We start from the raw sequence: 26,434 nt of genomic DNA, 5'->3' as shown, positions 1-26,434 counted from the left end.
GGCTTCCCCTGACTTGCATTTCTTTGCCCCTTGAGAACAAGACAGTAAGAGAAAACACTTTGAACCTAATGTTCCAATTACCACCCATGCCTCTTGGGTGCAGAAGAGATATGGAGGGTGTGGGGGTGGTGCCTCTGGCTGAAGGATGAGGAGGCAAGACAGTTGTGTGCTGAGTGCTCCTTTCCTGTCAGAAGCCACCTGCTCCTGGTCTCCAACACAAGCCCTGTGTCTCTGGGGCACATACCTGTTGAGCATTGGTGGCAAGTGTCTGGATCTGTCCCTGCACAACTTGAGTGCCTGATACAGGCTGGGCTAAGCGGATATACTGCAGCTGGCCGGCGTTCAGCTGCACCTAGGGCAGGGGCAGAGACAAAGAGACCATAAGACATTGAGCATAATCTCAAACAGGCAAACTTTCCATGACGAGAGATGGTGATTGCCCCCTACCCCTCAAGCCCTCCAAAGAAGCCTGCCCTGAAAAAAGTCCCTTTTAAAGAGAGGTCAAAACAAGCAAAACCAGAACATCCACAAGTCACACAACACAGAAGAGAATATGTTCCCTGAATGGACTTCAGAAAAAACTCCCAGAAGATCCTGTCACAAAGGTGAGAACAGCATGGCTGCATGCTCGTTATTTGCCGGATTTTAGCTACATGATCACGGCTTATCTTCGGAATTTATCTGACTGACATGATCAGAATGCCTGTACATTAAGTGTGGGCCTCTTTCCCTCCCATCTCCCACAATTCCCAATACTGTAAAGAGATCCAGCGTCCGCCAGGAGCCCAAAGCAGACAGCCATCATTCCGCATCATAGCCCTCACACTGCCCTGCCCCATGCTGCACATCTTGGAGGCAAAAGCTGGCCTGCTTAACCATCTCTCTCCCCAACAGCCAGGCTGGATGGGGGTCTGTGGGGCTTTTAGGATCCTTGGTGTTCAGCACTAGCTTCTGGCCAAACACCTCCCAAGGGGAAGCAGAATCAATAAACCTTTCACAGAAAACCCCATCATGGGAAACCAAAGCTACAAAAGCGCCCTTAGAGTCTCTCATGCTTACGATTAAATCTCAGATAATACAATAATACTACATGCTGCATTTAATTGTGTGCTAAAAGCCTTAACTCAGGCTCTTAATGCTCCAGTGTACCATGAAAGTATTAGTGCTTTGAGCTAGGGATGAAAAGAGGACCAAGGCAGTTATCATATCAGAGAACCGTAGCTCAGCAAAGATGATGGTCAGCAGGGAAGGACTGCAGACATTCACACCCTCAATTTAGAGGAAATGAAAGGGGTTCTGGGAGCATGGATAGACTAGGTCTCTATCTGGGGGCCCCAGAAACCACCTGCCCTGGCTGCCCAGTCTGCTTTGTTGCAAGGAGGAGCTTCTTGCGGCTAACAGGTAAGTGTTGCCTCTGCTCTGGAGCAAATTTCCCTCTGGTCTTCACGAGCTGCAGGACTCTTCCGTGAGGAAAATGCTAATGGGATGAAGCTGTACTCCTGCACACAGTGTTCAATCAAAATGCTTCTCTGAGACTCCCAGCCTCACAGAATTTGAACTACCAAGAAAAAACGACCTCTCAAATTCATGGTAGACCATTCTAGAATTGCCCACTTGAGGCAAGATGGAGGGACACACAATCCAAAACCATTAACAATCTAGTTCAAAGGAGACAGGGCAAAAGTATTATGACCTGCAGTCATTTCTTTCCTGAGAATATGCCAAGAGAAGCTGCTGGGAGGCTGTGGTGCCAAGCCTGAATTCCCCACCTAAATCCTATAATGCAGCTTCCTGGCAACAATGTTAAGTTGCTTGTGGGGAGGAAGGCAGCTGCGCGGAGGTATGGGAAACCTCATCTACAGAGACTGATGGTGGCTAGTCCCAGGAGTCCCCAGAACTCCAGCCAGGGATCACAAGAAGACTAAAGTCTTGTCACAGGAGTGGGAGAAGGCATAATGACAGCTACACGAATGTAAAATTTTCTAGCTGGGAAGAGCTCTTTGCAGAAACCCAAATGTGACTGAAAAGCTGTGAGCCAAATGGTTCCAAGCAGCTCTTCAACAGAAGCAAGAGTTTTCCTTTTTAGCTTAGGTTAAGACATTTGGTGATGATCCGTCCCTCATTTCTCTACAGCAAGACAGGTTTGGGGATCCTCATAGCTTTTTTACATTAATTACAGATAAAATAAGCTCTGGGTTTTTGAAAGGCAAATAAAGTTTCCTTCCTGAAGCTCATCACTATTAGGAACATTCCAATGAGCTGCCTAAAGAGTCTGGAAATGAAGACTCCTACAGAAAGTGCCTGAGCCAGTGAAGATGAAATAGTGAATTCTGCAACAAATCTGCTAGGTAAAGCTCTGTGTCCCAGAGGGTTAAAGTATCTGCAAGGTGGAACTCTCTATTCTCTGGCTTAAATGAACCTGTGGCGGTGCCTTCACTTGCAAAAACGAGAACCATTCAACAGAAATCTTGGGGTTGGGGACTGAAACAATGAAGCAAAGCAGAGCTCAGTCATGCAATCCATGGGTATTGTGAGCACACGTGAGAGAGGTGGAGAAAGAGACATACACACGCCGCTTTCGTAAGCTTTCTCTTGGCCTATTACCATGTTAACTTCAGATGAAGAACAATTCCTAAACTGATCTAAGAATACTTTCAGAGTTATTTTCACAGAGGAAGTGGTTAACCAAGTCTATGTGAGTTTCTATACCTGCCTACGTTTCATTTATGACAAAAATGGCAAAGGGCAGGGAATAGAAGGACCGCTCTGTTTCACTCACTTTCCAGTTTTGGGGGTCAAAATTACCATGTACAGACTGCAAGTGTTAAGACAAGGACACATTTTACAAAAGAAGGAGTACAAATAAAAAAGCCAACAAATCTAAGAATTGAAATCCCTCAAGGCACACAGGAAGCAGCAGTCCACAGTAAAGGAATGGATAAGTTATATGAAAGCCAAAAATACACTTTGCTGCAGGCTCCACTGGGAAATGAGTCATGAATATGCAACAAGTGTATTTATGGCCTTCCCTATACACCTCCCTCTTATCCTCTGCTGATCAAATACAGGACTGCCTCACAGGGCCTTTGGGCCTTGTCATGGGTAGTGGTTACAATGATTTCCCTGCATAGGTGGAATGAGGGGAAATCGAGTGAAGATGCCCCACTGTGGGGAACCTGAACCTAGATTAAAGGAAAGCAGGGAACAAACACAGTGAAGCAAGTTGTGTTCAGGAACACTGGCATATAGATTAAAAACAAAACACACACACACACACACACACACACATAAAAATAAGTATTGTGGGCTGGGTGAGGTGGCTCACGCCTATAATCCCAGCACTTTGGGAGGCTGAGGCGGGCAGATCACCTGAGGTTAGGAGTTAGAGACCAGCTTGGCCAACACTGTGAAACCCCGTCTCTACTAAAAATACAAAAATTAGCTGGGTGTGGTGGCACGCACCTAAAATCCCAGCTACTTGGGAGGCTGAGGCAGGAGAATCGCTTGAAACTGGGAGGCAGAGGCTGCAGTGAGCTGAGATCAAGCCACTGCACTTCAGCCTGGGCGACAGAGCAAGACCTACCTCAAAAAAAAAAAAAAAAGTATTGTGCGTGTGTGTGAGATATATAGATATATATCAAGGCATAGATATATCTTTAAGTATTTCCTTCTATAAAGCTGTAAAGACAAACCTCAGGGCAGGACTCACCGGGATCTGCTGGATCTCTCCCGTGTTAGTGATGATCTGCTGCATCACCTGCATGGTCTGTCCAGTGCTACTCTGGGCCTGCTGGGCTTGACCCTGTGGCTGGGCCTGGACAATCTGCACCTGCTGACCTTCTCCAACCTGCATTGTCACAGGCGTGGTCTGAAAGGAAGAGTTATGAGAATGCTGCATGAGTTCAGGCTTAGAGCCCACAGGATTACCAAGAGGTTAATAACGAGCAGTGTGCCGGGAGCAAACCCTCTCAATGAATGCCTAAACTCATCTCAATACTAGTAATGCAGAGTCCTCTGGGTTTACAGCATTGCTAAAGCTACTCTCCAAAATGAAAGAAAAGCCAAAAATATTTTAAGGCTCACAGTACAAATATCTGCATGGGTCCCAAACATAAATCTCTGTGCCCCAAATGCTGCAAATTTTCACAGCCCCTTTAGTGATGATAAGGCACATACACTACAGAAAAAAATCAAAGGCAACCATGACAGTTTACTTCAGAAATAGTCAAAGTCAAGTCTGGGGCAGATGAATTTGGAGGGTAACATTAAATGGAAAGGGTACGGATTTAGTTAGTTCAGGGTCATGTGCTCTTTCTTAGGCATTTAAGACACTGAGAGAAAAATAACGCACAGGGGTACATCTCCGAGGCTGACCCTAGTGCACAATGGCTCTCACCCCATTCAAGCCGCAGAGCAATTCCTGCCCACACTGGCCAGATGGCTACTCTGGACCACAGCATGGCTTCCCACAGGAAAGCAAACACTGCTAACTCACTGGGCACTGTTAAGACACAGACTCTTAACTAAGTGTACCCCTAATTAATAGAATTTAAGAAAGCAAGAACTCTAACTTTCTAAAAACAGCAATCTCGGATCTAAGAAATTTCTGCCCAATGTGTATGACTTGGCAGATTCTGTCTCTCACACACAATGGTTATAGTCCTATGAAATGTACTCTTCTGAGAGATGGTAAAGACACAAGCTGCCAAAAGGGTCAATTATTCTTTCAAATCTCAAAACTTTAGTACTAGTTGTGACTTTCACAGGTTACCTAGAGCAGTGAGCCTATCTGGCTCATCTGGTGGTGGTAGTGATGGGGGGTGCGGCGGCAGCAGCGGGGGGGTGTGTGGGTGGAGCCTTTTAAACTACACCTGTATATCCAATCCCTGACTTGAATTCTGTCACTCTGTCTCCCCCACTCTGAATTAATCACCTCAATAAGACGACTATGGAAGTCTCAATGAATCATAAACTTCAACTGATGTTGCTATTCTGATGTTCTTAATTCTGACTGCATAGATTACTGAAAATTACAACTATGCATCCAAAGTTACAAGGGAAGGGGATGTGTTCTGGGAACGACAGATGAGATTCAAGGGATTACTAAGGAGAAATTACTACAAACTGGAGGAGGGCAGGAAAGAAAGACGACAGAGTGTTCTAAAAGTACATGCAGTGGGCTAGGCTAACAGAAAACATCTCTTCCATTCTTGTACCACAATTTTCAACTCAGCCTATTCCCAACTTCCATAAATAAGTTTCCAATTTATGACAGAAAACACAGGATTAATTTTACCAAAATATGCATTCTTTCCAACTCTGCTTTGATACATATGTATTCTGTCCTACGAAGTATATCTGCACTCAACTTGAAATAGCCATCACAACAGGTCCAGGGAGGTGTGACACAGCACAAGGCCACCCTGAAGCAGCAGGATGGTGAAAGAACAACCAGGAAATGCTGGGAAGGACCAACTTCACCATCCTCACAAGCCTTATCAGCTCCAAGATGAGCACGTCTGGGTTGGCAGAGAAGAGGATAGATGAAATTCTCGCTGACTAAAAAGAAATGCATGCTGCCAACTCATCACTGTACTATATCAACCCAATTTTCCCAAGAGGATTTCCAAGGTATTTCTAAATCATTTCAGGAAAATGAGGGCTTGTGTTAGCATGGCAGCTGTCAAATCATGTATGGTGTGCCCTGCTGTCAGAGCACAACAGCCATGAGCTTCTTAGGATGATCAGCCAATCAGAGCCTGCCCTTGGCAGACTCCCTCTAAGTTCACTCTGTAAAGGGATAAAGCCTTTGGCAGGTCAAGCTTTCACCACTGTAGAGGCACAAGCATTAGCCAAAGAAGGTCCCTTAGGCATCATGGTGCAATTGAGGTCTTGAGGCAGTGACTGAGCAGCCATTATCTTTGAACCCTCCTGCCTAGCACAGTGTCTGGCATAAAACAAGTACTCAATACATTTTTGTAACATGGATAAGTAAATGAGCAGGGAATAAATCCTAAAATCATAATTACCTTTTTTTTTTTTGAGACGGAGTCTCGCTCTGTCACCCAGGCTGGAGTGCAGCGGCATGATCTCAGCTCACTGCAACCTCCGCCTCCCAGGTTCAAGAGATTCTCCTGCCTCAGCCTCCCGAGTAGCTGGGACTACAAGCACCCACCACCATGCCCGGCTAATTTTTGCATTTTTAGTAGAGATGGGGTTTCACCATATTGGCCAGGCTGGTCTCGAACTCCTGACCTTGTGATCCGCCTACGTTGGCCTCCCAAAGTGATGGGATTACAGGTGTGAACCACTGCACCTGGACAAATCATAATTACAATGGTGGCTCATGCCTGTCATCCCACCACTGTGGAAGGCCAAGGTGAGAGGATGGCATGAAGCCAGGAGTTCGAGACCAGCCTGTGAAACATTAATGAGACTCCATCTCCACAAAAAAACTAAAAATTATCCAGGTGTGGTGGCACACGCCTGGGAGTCCCAGCTCCTCGGGAGGCTGAGGCAGAAGGATTGCTTGAGCCCAGCAGTTTGAACCTGCAGTAAGCTATGATTGTGCTACTCCAGCCGGGGTGACCAAGTGAGAACCTATCTTTAAAAAAACATCAATCCATCCATCTACCTCCACCCCATTTTTTTTTCTTCTAGGCAAACTCAGCTCCTTATTAGAATACACAAGGCTGTCCAGGATGTGTTCACTACCTATCTTTTCAAACTTGCCTAGATGGTCTCCTATGCTGACTACTTTCCCATGGCTCCCTGTACTGTTTCTCACTTCTAAGCCTTTGCCTATGCTGTGCCCTCAACTGGCAATACCACCCTTTCCCGCTTTCTTTGATTAATTTCCACTGTTCCCTAAGACTCATATTACTTCCTTCAGGAACATTATCTGACCATCTCCTTCACATCTTTCTTAGCTACTCATCCTCATATATACACACACACACACACACACACACACACACACACACACACATATATATACACACTTTTTGAGACAGCATCTTGCTCTGTCACCCCAGCTGGAGTGCAATGGCACAATCACAGTTCACTGAGGCCTTGACTTCCTTGGCTCAAGTGATCCTCCCAACTCAGCCTCTTAAGTAGCTGGGACACAAGTGCATGCCACCATGGCTGGCTAATGTTCTGATTTTTTGGTAGACACAGGGTCTCACCATGTTGCCCAGGCTGGTCTTGAACACGTGGGCTCATGCAATCCCCCTGCCTTGGCCACCCAAAGTGTTGGAATTACACACGAGCCACCACATGTCCCTGCCTTTTTTTTTAATTAAAGAGGTCTTGCTGTGCTGCCTGGGCTGAAGTGCAGTGGCATGATCCTACCTCACTGTAACCCAAACTCCTGGGTTCCTCTCACCTTGGCCTCCCAAAGTGTTGGGATTACAGGCATGAGCCACTACGCTGAGCCAAGGTACTTCTTTTGATGTGTTCCTATAACACCCTGTACACATTCCCACGTGGAGGTACAACCTTTAAGTATGTGTATCCCCAACTAAATTGTGAATTCCTTGAAAATAAGGACTGTTGTATTCATGCTTGTATCCCCAGTACATAGTACAGGACTTTACCCTCAGAGGATGCTCAGTGTTTGATGAATAAATAATGATTGACAGAGAATTTGGATTCAGAGCTCACAGTACAGAGTTCTCTGCAGCCTCACATGACCCCCAACAAACATGAATGCTACTGCTCTCAACAATACTACTGGGGAGAGAAAGAGTCCTCTGATTACTATCGTAAAAAGAGAAGGTCACTTGACACAAATATGGGACACAGAAATGACGGGGAGAAGGAGTATGCAAACTGGCAATGATACCTAATCTCTCCTTTTAAGGGCACAAATTCCGCTTCTGACACAGACACACAGACAGCAGGCATGGAGTTCACTTTAGTACCTCTACAGAGATCCCACTACTCTTCATAAGGCATCTCAGACATTTTTTTTCTCTCCTAAAATTTCTGAGCTAATAGGGATCCTGGAGAACATACTGTCCACTACACTTTCATTTGACCTTTGAGAAAAACAGGGTCCAGAGAGATTAGGGTGACATCTCACCCCAGTAGCTGAATCTGGGGAAAAGTTCCCGTTTCCAGACTTTAAATCCAGTGCTCTCTAATGATCCGGCTGCCTCTCTGCCCTCATCAAGCTCTGCCCATCCAAAAACCTAAGGGGCACGGGGCACTGTCTTGCTGGATGGGCATCCTCAGCAGCTCACAGACCTGGCCCTGCTGAGGCTGTGCGATGATGATCTGCCCAGGCTGGATGGTGGTCGTGGAGCTGGTGGTCTGCTGGCCTTGCTGCTGGCCCTGGACTTGGACAGCGGTGGGCTGCTGAGCCAGCGTGAAATAGTACTGGACTGGCTCGGCAGGAGTTACAGACTGGCGCACCTCCTCCTGTTGGGTGGAAAGAGAGACAGGTAAGAGAAAAAGAACCGATTCAGCAACCGCCACAGTGAATTTCCACTCTTCCCCCAAACAGGCTATGTGCAGTTGCCTGCTGAATGCTGAGCTCTCCACATTTGAAGCCAAAGGAAAGTGGAATTCAAAGAGACCAGTTATGCTAAATCAAACTAAAAATAACAGATCCTATAGGCTTCACAAAACATATAGCCAAGTACGAAATAATCACCCATTGCATGATAAGTTGCAAACGGGCAAATAATTACTGTAACTAAAAACCACGCACCAGCAGTGCTTGTCAGTAAATGCTGTCAAGGCCTGTGATCTGAGAACAGTGCTAATTGCACGTGTTGGGAAGATGCTACCCAAACATCATGCCTCTCAGGCCTGGTCCCAATCTCCCAAACAGGCAGCACTCTTCTCATTTTGTCCCCACCACTTCAAGAGGGACAGAACAGGTTAATGGGAAACAGGGCCTTTCCTGAGCTGAAATTTTCAGGATCGAGAGCACTGGTAGGCAAGTACCCAGCTTTTCACAGCTTGTTGAAAGCTCTGTGGTCACGGAGGGCATGTCTATCCAGTGTCACATCTGGTTCTGGTTGTACTTAGCCACAGAAGCGCAACCCAGGGGGCCTGATGGACAGCTCTCCGCTGGGGTACTGCCTTGGCTGATTAGGGAGGTCGCATTCTGTCCGATCTGCGGAGTGGAGACTGTTCCTTCTTCAGCTGATGTTTTCCATGGCAGAAGGAGTAAACAACCCTCTCCCAGCCACCTTGAGCTCACAGCTGAGAGTGTAGGATGTTTACACACACTACAGCATGGTTATAGCCCACAGGGTCCAGGGTTGGTCAGCCCCTGACCACTGACACAGAACGGCGTCTGATCCGGAGTGACCTGTGTGACACATGGTGCCCCTGCCTGGGACAACAAAAACAATAAAAACATAGAACCACTTGGGCTGGCTGAGTAAAAATATTAGCTAAATTTACTCATGTCCTTATTCAGGGCAAAGTTTGCCATGTTCCAGAAAAGAGGAAAAGACACTTCTTAGAAGTACACAAACCCTGTGGGCTGCCTCAAACTCCCCAAAGTAACATTTACAAAGCTGGTATTGACCCCATTCCCAACATTATGTTAGGTGCCCTGAACCGTGCTTCCAAAGTACTGTCCTCATAGTATACACTTTTGCACTTTCATGTCAAATTAACTGTTCTACTAAAATGTAAGTGCCATGAGGGCAAAGCCTAGCTCCCTCTTGCTCTCTGCTATCCCCTGCATTCCCAGGTAGGCACTCAATAAATGCTTGCTGAATGATGAACGGATTTATTTAGACAGGCAGACAGAGGCAGGAAAGTACTTCTCTGAATCTAAGTTGGTGGTATGACAAATTCTCTTAAACCCAACTGTTGTTACCAATAGAAAAAAGTAGTCTCTAAACTCTCTTTTGGTACCTCTAGGACTCTGTGGCTACAGTGTGGGGAAGCAGCTGGTGTCCCCTGTGGAACAGAGCTGAGTATCCTTTGTTTGCCTGATGACTGGGGGCCAGGACACTAAAACTAGGACTGCCAGTATCTAGCCCCTGAGAAACATGGGTCTCTGCATGACACGGTTACTTGACAGCCATCTATCCAGCTTAGGGAGATACCTGTAATATTCTGGGTTTCTCAGTTAATGTATGAACTGACTTTCTAGGTTAATATATTCTGTGCTTCAGACACAAACAGTTTTAACCCTCAATATGATTATGCCGAGGCAGAAGGAAAAGGAGATTCCCTTTTATTTTCATCTAGGTCTCAATTTCCACAACAACTTAAAAATGGCAACGTCAACTCCATTTCAACCCCAACTTATCATCATTATAAATAAATGTCAGCCTGCAAACTAGGTCTTGGCTGTGGCAAGGCTAAAATACTGATACCTTTTGCAGCCAAGAAACAGAGGCCAACTGCTCTTTGCAAAGTTGTTGAAGTAGGTTCAAGGTACTTGGGTTCCACTGAGATCTCCCTCCTTATTTTACAAAAAATACAAATCACTGCAATCCAGACCTAACTTGAAAAAGCTCTCGGGTAATGAGAGGGTATACAGGACTGAAAGCCCTAGAACCATCTGTGTAGGAAGCTAGGCAGCAGGGAGACACCTGCATTTTCTAGCCCTGACCTGTGATTGTTTAGTCTCCAGTTATCCCCGACTACAGCTGATCTAGTATTGAATATGATCTTTTTGTCAGACAAAAAGCAAACCCTTTAAAAACCCCTTCCAGAACCCAAAATACCTCTTGCCAAAAACTGTGAGAGCAGGTAAAGAGCTCCTCCTATGCTGCTTACTAAATCCTCTTAAACTGTTTATGAACTAGACAATATCTAGGATGCCGTGAGAATCAAGTGGAGGCACCTAGGTTTGTGTTGTTAGGACAAGGCACAACTGTTCTCAAATCAATGAAATGGAAGAAGGCATATCTAAGGCTCTTCTGCATTATGAAGGCTCATTCTGCCAGTGGAAGTCAAGCTAGCAAGGAAATGATTATGCTTGGTTTAAAGAAATGGGTGAAAAGATAATGACATTTCAATGGGCAGGAACTTTCAACTCATAGCTTTAGTGGGGCAGAAGTCAGGCCTCACCTACCTACTACTTTCAAATAATCTTTACTTGCTTCTCTGAAGAACAAGCGAAACTCCCAAGCATCTTTGAGAAGTCAGGGCCTAGGACTCACAATTCAATATTTCTGGCTAGTTCCTTATCCCAGCAGTGGGAGGTTGTCCCAAGTGGTAGAACAATCGTTTAATGACTGGATCAATCCAGAATGGGGCACTTGCTCAACTTTAGCAGTGGCCTCCCCAACTAGAGGGCTTGCTCTTGGAATCTTTTCAGAAGCTGAGACTGACGAACAGTGCCAGAGAAGAGCAGCATCACATCCTAGGGTCATCTCTACAGTGTTGTGCAGTCAGTCCTGACTGGAAAAAAGTACATTCTTTTTAGCAGCAAGAGTGAACTGCTGCCTCCTTCAGAAAGGGTGGGTTTTGGAGAGTAGGCGTTTTAAAGGACTTCAGGAGGTGCCAGCCAATTTGGAGCCTGGGAAAACTTCGTGTCTACAGAGGATTAAAAATGCTATCTTAGAATTTCAGGCCAGCTTTCAGCAATCTCAACCTTTCAAAGGCCAGGCAGCAGCTGTCCCGAATACGATGCCAATCAATGGCTTGAACACCTACAAAGAACTAAATCCAAGCAACAAGAAGCTGTTTCAGCTAAACACACTTTAAAAGCAGATGGATCACAGCATTTCGAGTCTGGCTAAGATGGAATAAGGAGCCGTGTGACACCCCGAGAGACCCAGAAGCACTGAGGAATTTGAAGGAACTGACAGGATGTGACCCTTCTCTCCAGCCAGTGTATTCAGCAGGCAGCCCATAGAAAACAAGGACTTAGCACAATGAGAGTGAGCAAGGCCTGATTTCATCACAGAGTTCACCATCTTGTTTTAAAGGGGGCTTCTGATAGACAAAAGGAGAAAACAATTTCAACAAGGAAAGCAGGTATATGATACTCTCTGTTCTGAAGGAAGAGAAATGGCCTGAGTTCTTGTTGCTGTGACTGCTTAGAGAGGAGGGAAGGACGCCCAAGAGGAGGAATTGAGCCTGTGGGCACAAACCTGCAATGTTTCAAAGCCGATGCGTAGCTGGGGACGACCGTGGCAGCCTGCCGCTGTAAACATCCGACTGAAAGCTCCTCTGAACACCTTACAGCTTCCAGTCAAGGATGTTTACAGTAGCAAAGACTGCCCAGAAAGAACGGAGACGCAGTAAGGCACACCCTACTCTAGTAAGGAGGTGACAGAGGGCTTGCTAATCCGAAGGCCCTCATGCAGGGTCAGAATTACAAATGTTGATTAGGATGCCACTTCTCCTAGACTTTCTCTGGCTGGCTATTAATACAGGCTGGGATGGGGAGAATGGTTGTCACTGAATGACTACTTCTAAGGATAATATACTATGAACTAATTCATTAAAAATAAAGTTTCGTATAACAAAGCAAGCAGCACAAGGCCCAGCTTTGCTCCTGTGAGATTCTGCCACTATTTCCCAAGCGTCTCTACTACACCTAGTGAATCATGCAATCTGCATGCTTAAAACAATGAGCTCTAAAGGACAGAGGTCTATTACAATCACAATTAAGAGCTATCCGCACCCAAGGTGCTGAAAAAACAACTAGTGTGACCTTTGGAGAGGGGCAGGCAGAAGAGAGGGGAAGGGAGACATTCACATTCTTTCTTGTGATTGCTTGGAAAATAGCTCAAGTGGTGGTTCTCAAATCTGGTTGCACATTAAAAGCATCCAGAGAGTTTTAAAAGGTACTGATGCCTTGCCTGGGCTCCATCATGAGATTCTGATTCAGCTGATGTGGGGTACAGCCTGGGTGCTGATATTTTTAAAACCCCAACAGGTGATTCTAGTGCGTAGTCAGGGCACTATATAAAGATATAAAGAACCACAATATAAAGGATGAGAAACACAGTCCATTCACTCCAAATACCACTGTGCACACAGAGAAGCTGTTTCTTAAAAATCTAAAATCTATAACTTTCTGGGAATATTCTTCCATCCCAGATGAAGAGCTCTCATAGACTTCCTAAGATACCTTGAAATGAGCTTCACTTTACCATTTGTAACTAAAGTCTTTCATTTTCATTTTGTCTATTTTCACTGAAACACCACTTCAGAGGCACTGAGTTAAAAGTATCCAGAAATGAGTAACAGAAGGATATGTTCAGAATGAATCTGGTCTAGAAACGAGGAGCAAAAGGAATAGCAAATGACTTGTGCTGAGAGAGGAGAAGGAGCGTATCTGACACCAGTATGCAAAGTGCTCTTCAGTCAGCAGCAACTGCAATGCCTTCACAGCTCACCTGACGCTTTGGAGGTTTCAGTTCATCTCTTGGAACAATATCGATGAGAAAATCAAACTGATCAAATTTTGTAATTGCCATGGCGATATCATTTCTCTGTAACAAAGAAAAGTGGTGTGAAAAATTAGCCTGGGGAGAAACTAGTTCACTTGGCTTTATACCCTCCAAGTAAGGTAAGATGAGTTTTAAGCCAAACTAAACACCCATGGGCAAGTCTACAGCTGAAATAAGCACAGCCAAACTCATATACTTTAAATGATCAGACCTGGTGGACAATCATCAACAAAAAAGAAAGAGATACATGTAACTCACACTCTAAAATGGGATATCTGAGCCTCCAACCACTGCTACTCCTGCTTGATCCTCTCCCCGCGATTTTTAAATTATAAACTTAGTAATCTCAATTAGTAGGTTTCTGGTCATTCTGTGGGTTAGCAAAGTTAGGTTTATAATCCTTTTAAGGCCCTAAATAATATTTTCCCTTTGGTTCACAAGTAGTTATAATCTATTTTGGATTTCTTAGGTAAAATCCTAATTCAACAACTTTTTGCAACATTTTCAAGTCACTGGATCTGTATACACTAAGTTCTCACAAGCTACGGTTTTTATTTGGGAATTCTCAATTGCAATGCTTAAACCATGGGTTTATCATTGCAGTTTTGAATTCCCAAATAAAAACCGTAGCTTAGGAGAATTCTGGTATTCATAGTCTGTGCTATGAACAGCAGCAGGAGAGGTCAGACAACATAGGAGTCAGATGGCTAATGATACTGAAACCAAGACCTGCTCTAATGGGGGTTTCTCTCCAAGTGTGATACTTCCTTTCTTTGAATAATAAAATTAAAAGATTTTTACTAAAACCCAACATATTATGTATGTTAAGATCTGTGTACTTTACCAAAGATTTAAAGCAAAAGGAAAAACAATAAGAAAAAACACTGAACTCTAGTGAATGATATGCATGTTAAAGTATTTGGGCAAAGTAAACTTTACAATGCACTTAAAAACAGACTACTTGGAAGGATGGATAGAGGGATAAATAGATATGGGAATAAAATAAGCATAGTAAAATGTTTATGGTAGAATCTAGGTTGTAAGTTTACAGGTATGTTTGAAATTTTTTATAATAAAATGCTGGGGAAAATGTCAACATACTAACAGAAATCCTTAGCAAACTCTATATACCACACCTTAAAAGGTGACTCATCAGACAAAACAGGAGACGATGGAAATTTTCTTTTTTTTTCTTTCCCTTGTATCTGTGATGGCCCCAAGCCTCTGAAATGCAAAACTCTAGTCCACCCTTCTTGCCAACCACCGGCTTGATGATAAACCCTTCCAACTGAAGCAGGGCCCATCTTAAGACTGCCAGGACTCATTTAAGATGACTACAATATAGTGTCGCATTTTTTGATGTCACCTACTCAATCTATCTAAATGGCTCATTTACCGATGGAATAAAAGAGGAAAAAGAAAAATAATAAACATCTCCAACATATAACAAAATGTTCTAGAGTATTTTGGAAACATAGATATACTTAAGTTGGTCTTCCTAAAATTTTTACTTTGCTTTTTAAATTCCCTGAGGCAGGAGGATTGCTTGAGCCAGGAGTTTCAAGACCAGCTCTGGGCAACATAGTAAGGCCTCATCTCTACCACAACAACAAAAATTTTAAGCCAGATATGGTGGCACGCACCTGTAGTCTCAGCTACTTGGGAGGGTGAGGTGGGAGGATCACTTGAGCCCAGGAGGTCGAGGCTACAGTGAGCTGTGATTGAGCCACTGCACTCCAGCCTAGGCCACAGAGTGAGACCCTGTCTCAAAAAATAAAAAAGGAATATAGAAAGTTCCTTCTAGCCCTTTCCAGTCAACATCCTTCCCCACACTCCCCTAAATCTGGGCATCCACAACTCTGATTTCTATCACCATAGGTGGTAGTAATAATGCATTGTATCATGCACTATGTAATTTTTTTCCCTCTGGTTCCTTTTGTTAACATAGTATCTTTGAGATTTATCCATGTTGTATGGAGCAATGGTTTGTTTCTTTTTATTGCTGAGGAGGAATCCATTTCATTAATACCTCAGAATTTGTTTATATATTCCTATATTGATGGACACTTGAGTTGTTTCCAGTTTTGGGGTAGTATAAAGAAGGTTGTTAAGAGCATTTTTATATAAGAATGGCTACAGTTCTTTTGGGTACATACCTAGGAGTGAAATGGCTGGGTTACAGAGTAGGGGGATATGTTTATTACAAAGTGCCAAAAGGTTTTCAAAGTGACTGTGCCACTTTACATTCTGACCAGTAATATATGAGTTTCAGACACTCCACTTCCTCACCAACTGTGGTACTGTCAGTCTTTTTTATTTTAGGTATTCTAGTGGGTATAAACCAGTATCTCACTGCGGTTTTAATTTGTATTTCCCTGACAACTAATGATGTTGCACACCTTCTCATGGGTTTATCGGGCATTTGTTTATCTTTTTTTCTGAAGGTCTGTCCAAGTGTTTTGCCTATTTTTTTTTTTTTTTTTTTTTGAGACAGAGTCTCACTCTGTCACCCAGGCTGGAGTGCAGTGGCTTGATCTCAGCTCACTGCAAGCTCCGCCTCCTGGGTTCAAGTCATTCTCCTGCCTCAGCCTCCCGAGTAGCTGGGACTACAAGAGCCCGCCACCACGCCTGGCTAATTTTTTATGTTTTTAGTAGAGATGGGGTTTCACTGTGTTGGCCAGGATGGTCTCGATCTCCTGACCTCATGATCCGCCCGTCTCGGCCTCCCAAAGTGCTGGGATTACAGGCGTGAGCCACCGTGCCCGGCCACCTATTTTATTTTCTAATCTGAATTGATCTTGAAGGGAGTTTTAACTGGATCTCTCTGGATCCACAGACTAACTTCAAGGCAGCATAAATTCTGTGACTTCAACATGCATCTCATTTATTGGAGTTCAGTATTTTTTCCTTTTTTTGCTTTAAAACTTTCATATAGTAATGTACACAAATCCTAACTTTAAGCTGCATTGACAAGCTGTACTAGAATGAAGGCTTCCCACAGATAAGGATTTTTGTCTGTTTTGTGTATCGTTAATCCCCAGAGCCTAGAAAAGTGCCTGGCACACATTGTGGGTGTTCAGTTAAGTATTTTTAGAATAAATGAATAAACACATGTATTTTCTACTTTGCAGGTAAAGGGAAACAAGAAGAGAAAACAATTTATTTTCTTGGCTTCACTGTTAAAATAGTGCCACTGTTTTATACTTGTTACACCCTTCTTCTTGTATCTGGGAAACCTTTCCTCTAAAAGCCAGGGCTTGGCTATAGGGTGAGGGTTTCTAGAGTCAATGACCAAGGGCTCTGCATACAGTATGTATGTGGATTTGCTGGGTTAAAATTAAAATTAAAAAAAAAAAGAAGAAGAAGAAGGAGAAGAAGAAGAGGACTCCCAGGAAGGCAGACAAGGAACAAAGAGCCTAATGAAGCTAGTGAGACCACTGATACTTCCTGGAACTGTCCTTTCCTGGAATCTCTCAAGGCTCCCAAGCAGAAGTTGTTTACGTCTGGAAACAGATAAATACTCTATCACTTGAGCCTCTGTTTATAGTGAGGGCTCACCAAGGGAAAAGAGTTCAGTCACTAAGCTGTGAAAACCAGGAGAGAATTAAGATTTTTGGTGGAGAAACACAATCACCATGGCTAGAAAATATGTCTGCCTCCCAACAGTGGAGATGCCAATTACATGTCAGCTTGATAGAGGCCTAAAGAAGAACAATCTTTGGTCCAAAGCCATGCAGGAGAACAGGCAAAGGTGGCTGTTACCCCAGTTTTCCTAATCTAAGTCTGCAATAATACCTGTAGAGTCCGGCGCTTGTTATCTTCTGTGTGAATCCAGGCTCGAAGAGTCAACTCTGTGATAAAAATCTGGGCTGCCTTGGCAAAGAGTACAGGCGCTTCTGCACTGATCATCTGTAACAGACACAGGCCCTCCCTGTCAATCACCAGCAAGTCATTCAAACCAGTCTGTCTCTTGCCTTATTGCCTGGCATGGGACTATGGGGCAAGGGTCAAAAAATGAGGTGGTATGCTCAAGAGATTCCAAGGTAAAATAAATCCATGAGTAGGAATAAAGCAGGGAACAGGGAGAAAGAATACTTATTTAGAACCTACCATGTGCCAAACCTTGTGCAAGGTGCTTTCTTACCCTTATAATAGCCTTTCAAAGAAACTAGGGTTTAAGAGAGATGAAGTGACTTGCCCATAGCCATAGAGCCAGTAAGTGGCAGGGTTTAGGTTCTAATCTAAGGAGAAACAATATGGGGAAGGAGAATGAGCTTGAAAGCCAATGGATTTGGGTAAAACTGCAGGCTTCCCATCCTTTTGGGCTTTGTTTTTCACACACTGAAAAAGAGGATAACCTTCCAGTTTTATTGTGGCAATCAAATGAGATAATATATGTACCCAGCACAGGACTTGGCACATAGGAAGTGCTCAAGCCATATAAACTTGATGTGTCTGATTTCAAAGTTGAAGCTCTTGGTCAAACAAGGTTCTAAACCTTTAGTGAGGTAGTCTGTGCAGGCTACAATCACAGAAAGAGCTCTGGAGTTAAAGCAGCAGCAGATGGGAAATGCGATCTTGGTCCTAGCACTCTGGGTGAGTCACTTAACCTTTGTGTCTATTTCCATTATCTATAAAACGGAACTGATAATTCTTGTTATATCAAATCTCACAGGGCTACTGTGAGGAAGAAAGGAGCTAATAAAAAGGAAAATTGCTATCAATTGTTAGCTTTCTGTGAAAATACAAAAGACTATTAATTTTGAGTGGTAAAGAGACAGAGTTCCTCTTTCTCTGAGATCTATAATGGAGATGGACTCCTAGGAATACAGAAATGGCCAAGCCCAAGCAAACCCTCTCACAAGTGTTATTCATGTAAAAGAAACTCACAGGTCAAAAAGTTAGAGCAGGTTGAATATCATTATCAAAAATTTCTTAAGAGTTCAGATCAACAAACTATATGTTATAAGATGCTAAGATGATGGCACTGTCCTGTTGACTTGATGATACATGTATATGCTACACTGTGAAAGGAACTGTGAGATACCGGCTGGGCATGGTGGCTCATGCCTAATCCTAGCACTTTGGGAGGCCGAGGCTGGAGGACTGCTTGAGTCCAAGAGTTCGTGACTAGCCTGGGCAACACAGTGAGATCCTGTCCCCTGCTCCAAAAAAACATTAAAAATCAGCCAGGCATGATGGCATGTGCCTATAGTCCCAGCTACTTGGGAGGCTGAGGTGGGAAGATCACTTGAGCCTGGGAGGTAAAGGCTACAGTGAGCCATGATTATGCCACTGCCCTCCAGTCTGGGTGACAGAGTGAGACCCTGTCTCAAAAAGAAAGAAAAGGCCAGATGCAGTGGCTCACATCTGTAATCCCAGCACTTTGGGAGGCCAAGGCAAGCAGATCACCTGAGGTCGGGAGTTCAAGACCAGCCTGGCCAACATGGCGAAACCCCGTCTCTACAAAAAATACAAAAATTAGCTGGGTGTGATGGCAGGCGCCTGTAATCCCAGCTACTTGGGAGTCTGAGGCATGGGAATCGCCTGAACCTGGGAGGCAGAGGTTGCGGTGAGCCAAGCTCACACCACTGCACTCCAGCCTGGATAACAGAGTAAAACTCTCAAAAAAAAAAAAGAAAAAGAAAAAGAAAAAACAAAAACCAACAACTACTATTTTTCAACATCTAAAAAACCCAGGATATCCTTAATTTTCAGGATGATCCATATAGTAACCAAAACTGCTCAATTTTGGCTCACTTAACAATTTTAAACAGGAATCAAATAACAAAGCAACAGACAGTAATTTTTTGTGTGTTCTTGTTTAATTAAACTTTGAGCTCTAGAGCAATGAACAATAACCTACCCATCACTCAGCTTCAATAAGAAATAATAAAAATGAATGTGAATTCACCTTCACATCTTCATCCAGTTTCATAATCTTCTTAATACGAGCCAATGGGAGTTCCTGCACTCGGAAGTCTTTCTGAAATGAACAACAAGAGATGCATAAATGGTGGGCACAATCAACAGTGTGGCAAAGCATGACAGGCAGCAGGAAGCACTCTGGCTTAATCCTTCTCTTCAGGAAGTCGGGAGAGGAGGTACAGATGAAATGAAGAAAATACAAGCTCCAGAGCAAAATTCTTCTTAACATATGCAGGTCTTCAAAGAATTAGTGGGCTTTAGAAAAAGCTTAGGATGGCCTCTAACAGTGCCCTCATGAAACGGAGCCCCAAGCAGTATCTGTTTTTTTTGGTTTGTTTGTTTTCGTCAGCACATAAAGGGACATTATGAGCGCCTTCACTTTTTTTCCAAGTAAGTTTACCAGTCTGCAATATGCAGATTAAAATGAGATTTCTGTCTCAGGGGTATTCCTCTAAAGTTCCAGTTCTTTCTTCCATTCAGTGATAAACTGTAACAGTAACGCCGGGGCACTTGACCACAGTGACCCACAGTTCTTCACAGCTGACAGTGGCTATTTCTGATATTTGCACTAACTTGTCAACAGAAATTGGGGAGGAGAGCTCCTTTCCCATCACAGTAGCAAAGGCCTTGTCTCCAAAATTTGTTTCAAGTGGGGGTAGAGGAGTACAGAAAAAGGATGAGGGTGAATTTATCAGCTGCCTTTTAGGAACAGCTGTGTTATTTTTTCTTAAACAAGCCTGGAGTGGGGGAGGACCATATAACTTCACTGTGGATATAATTTAGTGAAGGGCTTTTGACCAGCACTACTCAATAATTTGAGATTTAAGCCCTTTTTTGTTTTATTTGGAAACTACTGGTATTTAAACGCATGCCCAATGATGGATGCAATTCTAGGAAAAAAATCAATTTTGAGTTTCTGAGCTGCAATGAAGATAAAGGTGCAAAGGCAGATATTAGCTAAAATCAGCAAAATCTTTACTGGGACTAGGTGTCAAATGATTGACTCTATAAGTGGTCTGAAATATGACTCACTAAACCCAATATGCTCACCTGGAAATTTGCATCATCACATTATGGAAGAAGCAGCTATTATTTGAGATTAGATGTAATTAACAAGCATAAGTGAACTTTCTTTTCCAAGACCAACAGAAAATCTCAAATATATGTCAAAAAAGTTATTTTGGAAAACCATCAACAGTCTTCCCAGAACCTATTTTATGATTACAGAAAGAAGAGAATCCATTAGGATAAAATGTACACCAAGACATCTAATTTTTCCACGCAAACCCAACAAGCTGCTTGGCTACCACAATGCTCTACAAACTTCAAACACCAATTTTTCATCTTTTCCTTTTCCAAATTAGGTATCAACATTTTCCATGAAGCCTCTACTAAAACTAACCCTGGAGTAACGGGGACTTAGAAGTTCAGTTTATTAAAATTTCAACAAAAGGAAATAGTAGCACAGATTCATTCTATTCTTGTTTTTCCCCTTGCTCTTTCACTTACTGATTCAAGCAACTCAACTAATAGTAAATGTATGATACCTACTACTATGCAAAAATACACATGTAGGCCAGGCACGGTGGCTCATGCCTGTAATCCCAGCACTCTGGGAGGCTGAGATGGGAGAATCGCTTGAGGCCAGGAGTTTGAGACCAGCCTGGTCAACATAGTGAGACCCCATTACTATTTAAAAAAGAAAGAAAGAAAAAATACACATCTACTCCTACCTTTGAAAAGCATGTGGTTTGTCAGAGACAGTCACATGAAAACATTATAATCCCCTATCCAAAACTGGAAGGGAGGGATATAAAATCCCACGGGGACACAAAGAAGGACACGTTGCTAGGGACAGCTAGCAATGTGGGGCTGGAGGGAGAGTGAGGGATTGGAAATGTTCCACAAAGGGGATGACATCTGAACTGTGTCTAAGGGATTCTGGGAATTTGCCTGTTGAAAAAGTATGAGAATGTTATTCAGACAGAACAACAAAGACAGAGATACAAAAAAATCACAGTCTATTTAAGTTTTAGATCTACGACCTGAGTATAGAGGGGAGAAGCAGGAAAGAGGATACTGGGTTGGAGCCAGATCCTTAAGAGATTTTTTTTAAAGTTCAATCCCAGAAATCAACCACTGGTCTTCCTTCTTGTGTGGCATATCACAGAAGATGATGACACTACACAGAAATGCCAAAGAGAATGCTAGGGATGATCATTCCTTTGGAAAGCCTCCCAGGCTGATACATACAGCACAAGATGATCATAGATTTAGCTCTCTTGCAAGTGTGCTCTCATTTGGCTTGGTTTTAAATATAATTTGTACAAGAATGTTCCATGATTACTGAACTAAAGCCCAAAGCTGATAAAGACCTCTTTCCCCAAATGGAAAGAGTAAAATATTACTCCTTCAATTTCTATTTTTTAATCAAAAGCAACAAAAGTCAAGGATCAAGAGATCATTCCCGTCTTGCAGAGATGTAAAATGCGGCAGAAATTTATAATAAGCTCTGCTTTAATCTCCTTCCCAAAGCTTTTATTTGTGACAAACTATTTTTCCATGTTCCTGAAACCTTGAGATCTCAAGGAGCAGTGTGTAAAAGTGGATCTTGAGGTGTGTGTATGGTTCAACCCTGTTGACAATCACCCAGTTTTCTATTAATCCTATTGTAGCTTTCTAGTTACATGTAAGGATTTACCATAAGCTTGTTGGAAAGGGGAGGCCCTCTACAAACAGTAGACTGAGGCCCCTAAAACTTGGATTCATGCTCCCCACTTCACTGGCTACTATGTAACTGAAGGGAGTAACATTTAACTCCTTAACTCCTTCTCCTGATACTGATCCAACTGGAAGAACAGCTGACACATACTTTTTCCCCCCCTACTTTTGGGAGTTACATCAGTAAGGAGAAGAGCAGATTATCTTTCAGAACATTCTCATGCTCCTGACAACTACTAAAGAACTATGTTAAAAATGCTGTCATCTGAAACTGCTGCATTTCAAGACAAATTCAAAACTGAATTCACTCAATGAGAGTTTGGAGCCAAAGAAAAGTCAGCGGATCTTGGGCTGCACTAAAGAACATCCAGAGTTTCAAATAATAAAGAGAAATTTTTTCCAGGCCTACCCAGTCAGGCACTCTGGCAAGTCAAGATTCTCAACCCTTGTGAAAGCAATGATTCTCAATCTTGGGGCTGCACGTTAGAATCACCTGAAAAGCTTTTGAAAAACAAGATGCCTGAGCTCTCTCCTGGAGACCAGCTGAATCAGGAACTCTAGGTCAGTGGTCCCCAACCTCAGGAACCAGTTTTGTGCAAGACAATTTTTCTAAAGATGGGCAGGGTGGGCATTAGATTCTCATAAGGAGTGTGCTACCTAGATCCCTCACACGTGCAGTTCACCATAGGGTTCACATTCCTATGAGAATCTAATGCCACTGCTGATCTAACAGGAGGGGGAGCTCAAGCGGTAATGCTTGCTCACTGGCTGCTGACCTCCTGCTGTGCAGCCCAGTTCCTAGGTTCCTAACAGGCCATGGACCCATACAGGTCTATGGCCCAGGGCCTGGGGACCCCTGCTCTAGTGGGTAGAGTACTGGCATCATGTTTTTTGAAAACTCCCCTGTGACTATGATCCAAGTGAGAGTTAAGGACTACTGCTTTATAGCCCTGCTACTCAAAGTAAGGTCCTTGGAGCAGCAATGGTATCACCTAGGAACTCAAAAGAAACAGAATCCCAGGTTCCGTTCCTAACCTACTAAATCAGCATCAATATTTTAAGAAGATCCTCCCTCATGTGGTTCATACAGACAATAAAGTTTGAGAAGCACTGCTCTACAGGAGTGGCTCACACAGCACAGGTCCTGTTTTGTAACAGTCCACCAACCTTCACCACCAAGTTCTTGTTTAAACAGTTATCTGATTTGATTGTGATGTTAGAAAGTCATCACCCAATCAGAAGGCACTGAGGAATGAAAAGATGAAACTGCCAATTAAAAGAAAGTGACCTAGGCACTGAATTACAGTAAACTGAAGGCTGAATGGGATGTAAAGTAGTAAGTACAGAATTAGATTTTTCTTTTCGAAATTCAGTTTCGTTGCCCAACTGCCCCCAACTCACCTCCGGTAAAGACAAAGTTAGCTTTCTCTTTCCTATTTTCAAAGAGGCCCAGTGGGGTAAAACTCAACATGAAGAAGTCTGTTATATATTGTTCCCAGAGCTCTGCTGTGCAGGAATATAGTATTTTACACAATCACTCTGGGAAACAATCAATTTAATTAATTTCAATCCGAGCTGAACACCACCTGGATTTACAGACAATTACAGAGCTTTTAAGAGTCAAGAGAACAAGCTAAAATGAAAGATATAAATTGCTTTTACAGGACTCAGACCAAAAGGACTTGAGGCCAGTGTTTCCAACACATCATGAAATACATCATCTAGCAAACTTCAATTACTTCTTTTTGGAACAATTTGTGTCCCAGTCTGAGATCACACCTTATGAATATTCTCATAAGTTTTACTTATGATTGGGTAGTTTAAACATAAGGAATTTTTTTTCTTTTTTTAATCTGTTAGATATTTTGAGGTGTCAACCTAAGAGGCTCTGACACATCTGAGGAAGTCTGGTTTTAAGTATTGTTGAGTTCTGGAAAGGCACAGATTAAATGCTAAAATGTTTGGTCATGTTACACAGGCAGCAGCGCAGTCAGAGAAGCAGATGCCATCACGTGTTGTGCTTCTGAGAAGAGGGGAAAATAAGAGTCATACAAAGGGAAAAAAATTACCTTGACTTTACTGGATTGCATTCTTACTCAAACATGGAACTGATATTGCTTTGCACTAAACCTGGAGTCTAATTTGTTCAGATATTTATTGTGCACCTACTATATGCCAGACATTGTTCTAAGCACCTGATATAAAAGACATAGCTTGGCAGAGGTCTAGGAGTCCCTTTCAAAAGTACATAGGAGAATTTTAATTAGTCACCAATACAAGAATGACTAAAGACAACTTCCTCTTTACTCTTCTTTCTCTTCACACACAAAACCTGAACCAAAACTGAATCCCTCAAAGTAATTCTCTTTTAACTTCCGATAGACTAAAAGTCTAGGTACTAAAATTTGGTCAGCATCATGATCAGCTTTGTTGGCAATCAAACTTGTAAACCAAGCAGGTTACAAATCAAAGCCCAGGGTCTTGAAGAGGTATTTGCACACTCATGTAACACAGCAGCACTATTCACAATAGCCAAGAGGTGGAACCAACCCAAATGTCCATTAACAGATGAACAGATAAACAAAATGTGGTATATACATACAACAGGGTATGATTCTGCCTTTAAAAAAAAGGATAGGCCAGACATGATGGCTCACATCTGTAATCCCAGTAATTTGGAGGGCCAAGGCAGGAGGACTGTTTGAGGCCAGGAATTTGAGACCAGCCTGGGCAACAGTGACACCTCCATCTCTACATAAGATTTTTTTTTAAATTAGCCAGGTCGGTGGTGCACAACTAGAGTCCTAGCTACTTGGGGGACTGAGGAGACAGGGTCCCTTGAGCCCAAGAGTTCAAGGCTACAGTGAGCTATAATCCTGCCACTGCACTCCAGCAAAGAACAAAAGAGTAAGACCCTGTCTCTTTAAAAAAGAAAAAAACAAAGGCCACTCATGGTGGCTAACACCTATAATCCCAGCACTTTAGGAGGCGGAGGTGGGAAGATTGCTTGAGCCCAGAAGTTTGAGATCAGCCAGGGTAATATGGTGGGACGCACCTGTAGTCTCAGCTACTCAGGAGGCTGAGGCAGGAGGATTGCTTGAGCCTGAGAGGTCGAGGCTGCAGTGAGCCATAATTGTACCACTACACTCCAGCCTGGAAGAGAGAGTGAGACTCTATCTCCAAAAAGGAAAAAAAAGGAAGGACATCCTGTCACATGCTTCAACAGACATGCTAAGTGAAATAAGGTAAGACAAAAAGACAAATACATATGTTGTTCTGCTTACACTGGGGTTACATCCTGATAAAGCTATTGTAAGTTGAAAAGATCCTAAGTTGAAAATGCATTTACTACACCTAGCCTATCAAACATCATAGCTTAGCCTCGCCCACCTTAAATGTGCTCAGAACACTTACATTACCCTGAAGTTGGGCAAAATAATCTAACACAAACCCTATTTTATAGTAAAGTGTTGAGTATCTCATAATTTATTGAATAGTAGATTGAAAGTGAAAAACAGAATGGTTGAATGGGTACTCAAAGTACAACTGCTATTGAATGCACATCACTTTCTAACCACTGTAAAGTGGAAAAAACATTAAGTAGAATCATCGTAAGTAGGGGACTGTACGATATGATCCCATTTCTATGAGGTATCAAAAATAGTCAAATTCATAGAAATCAGAATGGTGGTTGTTTAGAGAGTGCACAGTTTCAGTACTGCAATATGAAAAAATTCTCAAGATAAGTTTCATAACAATGTGATTATACTTAACACTTCTGAACTGTACATTTAAAAATGGATAAGGGGCGAAATTTTATGTGTTTTTTTACTACAACTAAAAAAAAAAATCAAAGTCCAACAAAACAGAAAAGTTAAGTGCTGAGCTTAAACCTCCAGAGTTTATCTGGCCACTTGCCTAATCCTGGATTTATGTCTCTCGGCTCAAGCTGCAGCACAGACTTGCTCGATTGGCCTAGTCCCACCACACCCCAGGAGAGCATTCATTTTACACCAAGCTGACCCCAGCACCAAAAGCTGATAAGCGTAATCATGAGATTATCCCCCTAAAATATGAACAAAACACCCCATTTCTGACTTTATAGTTTCATTTCTCCCTACCTTCTCTTTTATATCTGAGACAGTTTAGATAACTACTACCTTAGACTGCAGAAGAGGAACAATGACTTTTCAGTGGAAATCCACTCTGAACCCAGGCCAGTCTGAGAAAGGCCAAGCCAAGTTCAACTGCTGAAAACTCTTCATATAAACAAATGTGACCCAGAGGTATATCCAAAACATGAATTACTTTTCATCCCTGAAGTCAGTAGGCATTTATCATAATAAGTTATTTCATTCCATTAATTACTTGTTTATTAGCCTGTCTCATCAGAATATATG

At 42.9% G+C, this 26,434-nt stretch overlaps 1 protein-coding gene across 6 annotated transcripts in view; it reads right to left on the bottom strand.

The window, feature by feature from the left end:
• NFYC (nuclear transcription factor Y subunit gamma) overlaps positions 1-26,434 on the bottom strand; it is an 80,366-nt gene that overhangs the window by 4,956 nt on the left and 48,976 nt on the right. For 5 of the 6 annotated variants that reach the window (XM_025386307.1, XM_025386315.1, XM_025386290.1 and 2 more), the window contains exons 3-8: positions 19,300-19,371; positions 17,181-17,294; positions 13,332-13,427; positions 8,251-8,424; positions 3,710-3,868; positions 245-352 (exon numbers count right to left, since the gene is read on the bottom strand). In XM_025386307.1, coding sequence (XP_025242092.1) covers positions 245-352; positions 3,710-3,868; positions 8,251-8,424; positions 13,332-13,427; positions 17,181-17,294; positions 19,300-19,371 — 723 coding nt within the window. The remainder of the gene's footprint in view (positions 1-244; positions 353-3,709; positions 3,869-8,250; positions 8,425-13,331; positions 13,428-17,180; positions 17,295-19,299; positions 19,372-26,434) is intronic. The other variant, XM_025386322.1, reaches the window with a different exon arrangement.

This window comes from Theropithecus gelada, chromosome 1 (genome assembly GCF_003255815.1).
Source record: "Theropithecus gelada isolate Dixy chromosome 1, Tgel_1.0, whole genome shotgun sequence".
In the NCBI taxonomy this organism is placed as follows: domain Eukaryota; kingdom Metazoa; phylum Chordata; class Mammalia; order Primates; family Cercopithecidae; genus Theropithecus; species Theropithecus gelada.
Note: the sequence above shows the minus strand (reverse complement) of the source record. Positions and strands in the feature narration are given on the sequence as shown.